The sequence below is a fragment of the Nannobrachium achirus genome (assembly GCF_963921795.1).
Source record: "Nannobrachium achirus genome assembly, chromosome: 9".
Lineage (NCBI taxonomy): Eukaryota > Metazoa > Chordata > Actinopteri > Myctophiformes > Myctophidae > Nannobrachium > Nannobrachium achirus.
Genome location: NC_137818.1, coordinates 14,588,406 through 14,598,758, shown reverse-complemented (window position 1 = coordinate 14,598,758; position 10,353 = coordinate 14,588,406). Strand labels below are relative to the sequence as shown.

Sequence of the window (10,353 nt, the reverse complement as noted above, 5' to 3'; positions counted from 1 at the left end):
GCCACTGAACTAGAGGACAAAAGATCAAATATGACCCCCACATTGCTGCAATTAATTATTGCAGCGCCACTACTTAAATGCCAGCGCAATGACTCACCCACACAGGAGGGCATAGAGGAGATCCATGTCTGTTTATAATATAGAACATAATTATGAAATTAATAAGTAATATCACAGCCCTTCTAGGGCTATTACCAATCATTACTATAAGAACATAGTTCTTTAACCTTTTAACAAAAACACGTTTTATCCCAAACAATATCAGTTATAGCACCTTTAAAAAAAATCTAAATGTATCATATCAAGGATGTACAAAAGAATGATAATGAAAGTAGTAGATCCAGGCATGAAGCATACAGTACATTGTAGGTCACCTGTGGAGCTTGCAAAGAAGTACCACCAGAGGGCGTCCTTGACACACACACTGAGGACTTGTTCCTTGCCTTCTCTTGGTTTTCTCAAAGTGGATTCCAGGGACTCTGTGGGTTCCTTTAGGGGGGTCTAAATTGACCCATACAAGTCTGTAACTTGTATGGTAAGCCGATAGTCTGTAAGCCGATCTACAAGCTCACAACTTGAGCTTGTGGATCAGCTATTTTTTGGCAAATGTTTCGCCCCAGGAAAATGGATGTCGGGGATATTTTGATTATCGCGATAATGATCATTAATCGTGACATGACGTTTTCATATCGTCCCATCCCTAGTTGGAGGAGGACCCAGTCAGTGTCCTGTGGGTCTTCAAGCTGTCCCTTCTTGCACTCGTGGTGACCGACCATATAGAGCCACCACGGAGCTTCAGTCCAGAGTGACTCCCTCGGGCAGCTCCACCACCACGGGAGCGCAGTCCTCCAGGTCCGCCTCGAAGTCCCAGCGGAACTTCTTGGTCAGGTGCACTTTGAACTTCTCCGCTCGCTTGCGGAGCGTGCCGTCCATGCCGGGCCCGCTGGCAAACTGGAAGAAGTCCTGTTGTTGGGGATAAGGAAGAAGTTAACCTTTTATTCATGAAAGCTTCAGCGTTAGTTTATGCAGGACACAAGAGTCTATAGCCCCGCCCTGCTGTAGTCAGCCGTCAGTCAGCTCTTTAACTATTCCTCATTCACGTTAGGGCATTAACGAAAAGGTCGACAAGTCGACTCAGTAGACTTCCGCCAGAGAAAGTGTGACTCAGGAATTGATAACATGACAGACACATGAGACACGCGAGACTGGCATGAGATGAGACTGGCTATGAAATAACTTGGTGATGTCTCACCAACAGCTGTGTACCCGTGTGGTCTTGGCACAAAAAGACTATGCAGCACTTTCTTCTTGGCTGCCATCAGACTTATTATTATGAACAAGCACTGAACATTACATGGCCCAGACTATAAGGCCGTGGCTAATGTATTGGGGATTTCTTTTGGGGTGTTCCTTTTAGGCAGGGTGTACTGGGCTGTACTACATATTTTGTTTGACTGTAATTTTTATTTAATAAAATATTCAATCAATCAATCAAAATGTATTGAGGCTATGGCAATGCAGTTTGCACTTTTAGGTACTGTACTGTAGTTTCGATTTTGTACATGGACGTATAAGCAGCTTAGTTAACAGAGATAACATCTTAACTCTTTACTGTAGTGTAGCTGCTGTGTTGTTTTTGAGACCTGCCTTTTACTCTGTAATTGGAATTGTTGACAAATAAAAGGTTGAACCTTGAACCTCTTATGTATCAGATGAACTATGAAATAACTGAGTGATGCCTCGTGACTGTGGTTTTATGTATCAGATTAAAAACCTGCACACACTTGCTGACGGCTGATGATTCAGACCTTGGAATTGATGACTAGCTGTGGAACGAATTGAACCATGAACCACTGCACTCTGTAAATAGGTGAGGCAGGCGGCTGTGCTTCAAGTATAGATGCATGAGCAGCACATGCATCATATTTTAATGGTTTAAAGATCATTGCTCAGAGCCCATAATTCAGGGGTCTTCAACAGGGGGTCTGGGACCCCTAGGGAGTCCTCAGAATGACTACAGTGGCACAGTGATAGGAACTTGTTTTTCCCCCTTTCTTATATTAACCACTTGAACCCTAGCGTCCATATTCTGTGAACTTTTGTAAAAAATAGCAGATCTACAAGCTCAGAGCTCGGAGCTTCCACCAACATGTGGAATGCCCTACAGACAGACATCAACAAGTGCGAATCCCATCGATCTTTCAAAACCGCCATAAAAGAGCGTCTGCAATTTACAACTGTTTATTTTGGCAAACTCTTAGCTTGCCACGATAAATTACTGCCCTCAGTAAATAATCTTTTACTGCTCCTAGTATTGCAAATGTTTGTATAGTATTGTACATATCCATCTAAAAAAAATAGAATATCATGTAAAAAAGCATTGCAGATGCCATAGCACCACAAATCCTCACTGACTGCGGAAACTTCCCACTGGACTTCAAGCGACTCTGATTTCAGAGGGTTGACATTTCTCTATTATCCTTGTTTTGAGTGGTCTTGTGTAATATTGTAATATTTTGAAATATGGACTTTTGATATTCATGAGCTGTATGCCATAAAAACTCTGAATTTTAACAAAAAAGGTTTGGAATAATTCACTGAATGTGCAATGTATCTAGAATATATGAAATTCTCAAAAAAATATATGAACGTTTCAAGAAAATGTACTTTTACACAATATTCTATTTTTCTTTTTTAGATGGATCTGTATGTCTTTCTATGTCTTGATGAATTGAATACACACCACAATGGAAACAAGCCCTCAGAGCTTATTGTGTTATCCTTTTAGCATGATTGCTAAAAGCTGTGAGCTTGTATATCTGCTGTTTTTTAATCGTTAAAGCATAAAATAATGGTTAAAATGGTTCAACTCTAAAGTGACACAGATTTGCATTCAGGTCTAAATAAAATGAGTTAAAGGCAGAACAAGAAAATAATAATAATAATAATAAAGTATTCAATCAATCAATCAATCAATCAATCAATCAATCAATCAAGAATTTCGGCACATTTTGTCCATCCTTACCTGCAGCGTGGCCGTGAGGAAGTTGCTCTGGGACACGATGTCCACGAAGAAGTCTGGTGGGATCTCCCCCAGCTGGTGGTAGAGCACGCTGATGAGGCCCAGGTACAGCTCCTTGCGGCTACGCATGGCCTCCTCCGAGCGGCACAGCAGCGCCAGCAGACTCTTCCAGTGCTCAAAGGCATCGTACACGTTACCGATCAGGAAGCACACGAAGGCAAACTGCAGCTCCCCTGGTGGACACATGGATTAAAGCAGATTAGACCAGCACTAGCAATGGGACGATATGAAAATGTCATATCACGATGATGGTGACAAAAGAAATCGTGATATACGATATTATCGCGATAATCAAAATCCATTATCCTGGGACAGAACATTTGCCAAAAATTGCAGATCTACAAGATTTCACAGCGCATCGCGTTGTGACGCGTTGTAAAATCAGTCTTGGTGACTCCGTGTGTACAAGGGAGCAGAGAATAGAACTTGATGGATTAGAAGCGAGTGTACAGGCATCCTGGAATTAATGAGAGAAATCGAAGGGCTGGAAAAGTCAAGAGTTAAAGCTGGGGAGACCGTTAAACAGGCTGTGTGGTCTGTTCCGTTGGCCGTTTACAGACCTGCTTGCTGTGCAGAGAAAATATCTACCTATTGATTTTATAAAACCACCACCAAGATGGAGCTAAACCAGCCTATCCATCACTTTTATGCCACATCCGGGGTGTCTGTGTATGTGTGTGTTCTGTGTTGCGTGGCAACCATTCTGCTAAATGTCAAAAGAACTGCTTGCAATCAATAATGTATTACATTTTTCATTGCTGTGCGTTTTGCCAGGTATATGTACTGTAGTAACCATTTTGTGGTTTACAGTGATCTCAGGACAGCTAAGGGGATTTTAAGCATATCGATTGACCAGGTCTAACATTAGCTTGGATCGGAACCTCTCCCTCCGCAATACAGCTCCGAGATGAGGTTCCTCTACGTAGGGTCCCCCCTTCTCTGCTCAGATGATTAATATTTTAGCTGTCAAGAAAATGTAAGCAACGGGTTGAAACAATCGCTTAAATCACTTTTTTAGTCAGCCTGTGGCAGTCCACAGGTGTCTGGACTGCTCCTGTTCGGCTGACTAAAACAGCATTTAAACAAATTGACAAATAATAGAGGCAGAAAGCACGTTGAGAGGGTGCGTGTGGTAGTGACACTCACCCAGCACATTAAGAGGGTGTGTGTGGTAGTGCTTGTGGACACTCACCCAACACGTGGAGAGGGTGTGTGTGGTAGTGCTTGTTCAGCAGGGTCTCCAGGGCGTAGCTGGTGTCCATGCTGCACTGGGTGATCTGGGCCGGCGTGGCCCCCTCAGGGTACGTCTGCTTGGGGATGTGGGAGAAGCGCAGCTCTGTGCCCTCCCTCTGCTTCATCCTGGGGATCACAGGCATGGCACAGATAGTACATCATCGCAGTTATTTGGCATCGTCATAATCTACAAGCTCACAATGCGATACCATTGTGTAATTTAAATTAAATAGGACAGTGGTTCTCAATGTGGGGTCCAGGGACCCTCAGGGTTCCTTGAGGGGGTTCCAAATGGACCCTTTAAATAGGGATAGGGATTGGGGGAACCAAAAAGGGGGGACCAAAACAAAGCGACGCCGCTTTTTCTGCTGGTTTCCAGATTAGGCCACTCCTAGACCGGATCAAACGGCCACTTGAACTCCAGCATCCATATTCTGGGGCGGAATGTTTGCCAAAAATAGCAGATCTACAAGCTCACATGAGCTTGTAGATCGTCTATTTTTGGCAACGAGAGTTGGTAGAGTTTCAAGTACATTCTCTACAGGTCCGCTGCACCAATCATAGAGGGTTTAAATGGAGATGCAGCTCAGAAAAGGTGAATTGATGAAAGAGTTGATTAAAAGTGGCGATACGTTGATTATTGTGAGTGATTTTTATTACGATAAACGATAACAGTGATTTATCGTCCCATCTCTAATCGGAAAACAACACTAACGACAGCCCCCATTACCTGGGCAGCCTCTCCAGGCCCTCCTTCATGCTCTGACAGGCCGTGTCGTTCTTGGGGAGGTTCTGCTCCGCTCGGTCCTTGGTGTGCTTGAGCTGGAGCTCGGGGACCACGTCGCAGAAGGCGCACACCCTGCCCGAGAGCGGCTGCAGTCCGTCGGCCACCTCCTGGGTCAGCCGGTCGGTCAGGGAGACCCACTTCCGCATCACCTCGTACGGGTAGGGTCCCAGGAAAGGGTCCAGCTCCTGGAGCTTGGCCCGCACCCGGGCCACCTCCTCCTCGTGCCGGGAGGCCGAGAAGTCCAGGTCCTCCTCTTTGGGGTCCCAGTTGGCCAGGAGGATCTCTCTGGGCTTCAGCATGAGGAAGCGGCCCGTCTTCGGGCCGATCTCGCTGCCGCAGTGAGGCGGGTTGGCGGAGCAGTAGTGGAGGAAGTGCAAGCCCGGGGGGATCATCTTCACACCTCGGAAGCGGGGACCGACCTGCAGTTGGTGGAAGAAGTAGTCCAATTTGTTTTACTTCAGTAAAAGTAGCAATACCACATTGTAGGAATACTCAGTAAAAAGCAAGACAAACAAGTGCATTAAAAATGTTATGTGAGTAAACGTAAGCAAATATTGGCATCAAAATAGACTTAAAGTGCCAAAAGTAAAAGGACTCATTATGCAGAATGTCCTATTTCAAACATGTTGTTTTACTTCAGTAAAAGTAGCAATACCACATTGTAGGAATACTCAGTAAAGGTCAAGACAAGTGCATTCAAAATGTTACGAGAGTAGACGTAAGCAAATATTAGCATCGAAGAGTACCAAAAGTGAAAGGACTCATCATGCAGAATGTCCTATTTAAAAAAAAATGTTTTTTCCACAAAATGTTTTTCAAAACCTTTGAAACAGCACATCTCCAAGCGCACAACAACATGTCACAGAGGCAGATCAGCACACAAGTCCCGTGGGGGATTTTTGTTTCCATTATATTGTGATCCATTGGACAGAACTTGAGCAAAATGTTCTTAGTTCCTTTCCAGGTGATGACACTAACGGTTGCCTGACTGCCCATGGCAAGTAAATAAAATGTTCGGGCAGGTGGAATTTGGCATCGGCCAGCAGATTAATTTGGCATTCATTTGGTGCCATTCTGTCTTCATTAAAAATATTATAGGCTATTTATGAAGAACAATGCTACAACAAGCACACATTTTACCTATCATTTTGTAATGGAAGATTTACTTTTCGGGAAATTATGCAAGACCTTTTGGGAAAGTGGAACATGTACCCTAACCCTAACCGACGGGCAAGTGCCTCTGAGACCTTTATAGAGTCAACCCCTTGCTTTCCAGTTTCCACCAGTGCCCAGTCTGCCCACCTGCCAGCTCTTGTAGTCGATGCCCAGCTCTGTGCCCTCAGGGACCCCCAGCAGCACCAGGGTGGCCCCCTCCTCAAACAGCCTGCGGGCCACGTCGGGGTCCATGTCCACCACACTGCTGCCGCTGCTGGCCATGTCTGCAAGGACTGGACGGCTCAGGAGACGTCTCTTTCTAAAGGACTGGATTAAGTAGTAGTTTAAGTACAATGGTGCTATATAAACTGCATTTATACAGCACCTTTATCCAAGGAGTAGGGCTGTCACGATTATGACATTTTAAAGATGTGTTTTTTGGGCTTTTTATGCCTTTATTTGACAGGACAGTAGACTAGACTGACAGGAAAATGGGGAGAGAGATGGGGAATGACATGTGGCAAAGGTCGTCCGGATCGGCAATCGAACCAGCGACGCCATGCGCCTGGACCACTAGGCCAGCGGGTGCCCCACGATTATGACATTTTACATGACGATTCATTGTCACTCAAATTAATTGCGATTAACGATTTCATTGTGTTTTTGTCGTTGACAATTACATTTCTGCTTGGCTTGTAGGCTTTGAAGTTGCACATGGCAGAATAACCTAAATACACAAAGAAATGACTGACTTATTTGACAACTTTATACTTTGATAGTGGAAATAGCCGATCTACAAGCTATTTTCCACTATTTTTGAAAATGTTATAATGTGAACATTTTTCAACATGGCAAAATAATTGCGATTAGACTATTATTATGAAATAATTGTGACAGGCCTACCCAAGGAGCTTTACAAAGATCAAACTGGGAACCGGCCGCTCTACCTCCTGAGCCACTGCCACGTGACATTTTTTTGTTAAAAGGATCCCAGGCTGATAAGCCTTATATGCCTTAATACATTAAAATGGTCAGTGGTGCATTTATAGTCTATAACTGGAGTGGAGAGACTATGAGACTCCTGTTACTGAACACTCTCTATACTATGGAAATATAGAGCTATTTAACACCTATTTTAACAAAACATTATCACTAATAAGTTAACACCACCTGTAAATCTCTCTCTCTCTCTCTCTCTCTCTCTCTCTCTCTCTCTCTGACTCTCTCTCTCTCTCTCGGAGTCTCTCTCTCACACACACACACACACACACACACACACACAGAGCGTTGCCAGTTTTCAGTCTATCAATTTGCCTGATTTCCAGCTTCGTTAATTGTTATACTATAGGTAATACGAGTAGACTATTAGCAATGTGTGTCAGTTTACCAATATTAGCCATTAGCTTAAGAGAACAAGCTTCATGGTTGATGAATAACGAATTGAAGTGTGTGGAAATTGGAAAATAAAGAAGTATCTTCTACATCAATAAAACACACACAGCTTAACAAATAGCATTACTAAAACAGTCAGCAGGCTCATTATAGTGTTGTTAGATAAACAGAAAAGTAGATAAAGCGAGTGTTTTACCTAAATGTGGTGTTGTTGTTGTTCAAGACGTTGAAAAAGCGTTCATGTGAGATTGTGCACCATCATTAATATTCCGTACGGGAACACTACTCTGTAAGACAGTTCCACTCGCTTCCGGAACACAGCCCAAGAATGGCTGTGATATTACATGCATAAAAAAAAAAATAATAATAATACATAAAAGCTGAAACATATGGAATTAAATGGAGAACATGTTTGAGAAAAATATTTTTTTATTCCGTAGCAAAGTTTTGAATTGTACGTTATTTCCTTTCCATAAAGTTGTGGTTTTAAAAAATGTACAGTTTATACTAATTTTGGTTGAAATGTTTTAGCTTATCTGTGGTTCTCAAAAAGTAACCTGTAAAGCATGGTCCGTGTGTGAATACATGAAATGATGGGTACTACTATTCCACAAAAATAACGAGAATACAAGTACAAAATAAAACAAACATACATAGGCTACATACAAATCAGGCTTTTATAATAACATCAAGCATAACATTAGGCTAGTCCTATATGTAAGTGCTGCCATATGCACTGATATTTATTAAAATCCAGTCTTTGTTTTCATAAGCTTCATATTATGTGCATTAGCCTACCTACACTATAGGGTCTAGAGTAGACTATAGACAAAATCACATATCACATGATATATTTCACCAAATACCTCAAAATCAATATTGTGACATTGTATTGTATTGTATTGTATTGTATTGTATTGTAAATGTCCAAGCTCAAGATCTACAAGCATCACATAGTGACGCGCTGTGAGCTTGTAGATTGACTATTTTCACTATTCTTATAAAAATATTTGTATATGGTCTAAAAAATAAATATATAGTATAACAAGGCTTATCAAAACTAGGAAAATACAACACTCGTGCCATATCATTCACAACATTACCATATCCAACATCCCAGGACCCAGACAATATCTAGTGTCACACCATCATATCATATCAATATAATGTTGATGTACTGACCAGCCCTAAATTCTACATAATAATACACTTTATTTCTCTAGCACCTTTCATGACATGGAATACAGCTCAAAGTGCTTTAAAGAGCAAAAACGAAGCACAAGTGCTTTACAGCAAAAGTACAAATGATTCTAGAATAGATTCTAAATAGGACAGCAGTGTCTGAATTGACCATATGACCATAAAGTCCTACATTGGCAGGGGTCATTGCCATGTTGGCTCGTGGTGGCCATTTTTGCCACGGACATACTGTACACAATGACCGGACAATGATGTTACCAGAAACACGAAAAGAGATAGCCCTGAATGGCCATAACAGGTCTGTAACTCTGAGAGTGTGCAAATGGAACCAAATGGACACCTTTGGTTCCATTTGTACACTACATAGGATGGACTTTAGTGTGAGAATTGGCCAGGCCTACAAACATAGACGGGTTTCTGGTCCACGTCACGTTTGATTCGGTACCAAAATTAGCCAATGAAACCAGCGCATATACTCTATGAACCAGCGCTCCCCAAAACAACAGGTTTGGGGATTGGACGGACTGATTACATGATACAGTCACCTGTGCATTTAGTCTCAATGTTTGTAAACAAGAAACCCGTCTATAGGACAGTCTCTAGTGTGTGAATTGACCAGCCCTACATTCTACGGTAACCAATCTGTTCGCCCTGGCCGTACGCCCTAATTTCTTCCTCACGCTCACCGCGCTGACCGCTCGGTGGGCGGTTTTTGTCTACTTGTAGGCTAGTTGTTTTACTGAGGATAAGATGAGAAATACATTTAGGGTTAGACAGTTTAGCTACCAGCCAAGCCAGCCAGCCACTGCAGGACCTAAACTCGGTATACAATAGCTAATATGACATGAAGAGTGGTGTAAAGTAACTAAGTAGGCTACATTTACTGAGACTAGAAGAACATAGGTATTTATTTTATGTATATATATTTTTTACTTTAGTTAATACTTTTACTTCTACTCCACTAAATCTCGGATCCAAATATTGTACTTTTACTCCACAATAATTATTGGAAAACGTAGGTTTCAGAGACCGTGTACCGTTACGTCGGATAGACGCCCGAGGCGAACATACTGGTATCCCATTCTACAAAGGACAGTCTTTGAAGTGAGAGTTGACCAGCCCTGCAGTACATTCTGCATAAGTCTTTAGTGTGCTTCTTTGGACAGTCTTTAGTGTGAGAGAGCGTATGCACTCTGCAGCTTCTGCCAGCAGGTGGTGAGTTGTCTGAGGGTCCGTCTGAGTTGCTGGAGCCTCCTCTTCTTCCCTCGCCTCTTCTTCCCTGGTGCCCTCTTGCAGCCGGCTGCCTTCACCACAAAACACATACAAGCAGCGGGGCATTAACAACACAGAATTAAAAAAGAATGGCACCAGGGACATGCTGAGAATCTTAGAGAGGCAGGGGCTAAAACTTCTAAAAGGGCCTTTTTGTGGAAATATTGAAAATAGCAGAACTCTAAGACGTCACTACAGTGCCCAAATTTAGAGATGACATCAGAGACTGGCC

The 10,353-nt window shown here is 42.7% G+C and overlaps 1 protein-coding gene across 1 annotated transcript; it reads right to left on the bottom strand.

Annotated features, from left to right (window-relative positions):
• Positions 1–375: 375 nt before the first annotated feature.
• aar2 (AAR2 splicing factor) lies at positions 376–7,903 on the bottom strand. The gene is made up of 6 exons (XM_080733303.1): positions 7,846–7,903; positions 6,405–6,584; positions 5,046–5,521; positions 4,275–4,441; positions 3,026–3,255; positions 376–963 (listed from the first exon to the last, which is right to left on the bottom strand). The coding sequence occupies exons 2-6, from the start codon at positions 6,537–6,539 to the stop codon at positions 796–798; spliced, it is 1,176 nt and encodes a 391-aa protein (XP_080589429.1). The 5' UTR covers positions 6,540–6,584; positions 7,846–7,903; the 3' UTR covers positions 376–795.
• Between the last annotated feature and the right edge of the window lie 2,450 nt (positions 7,904–10,353).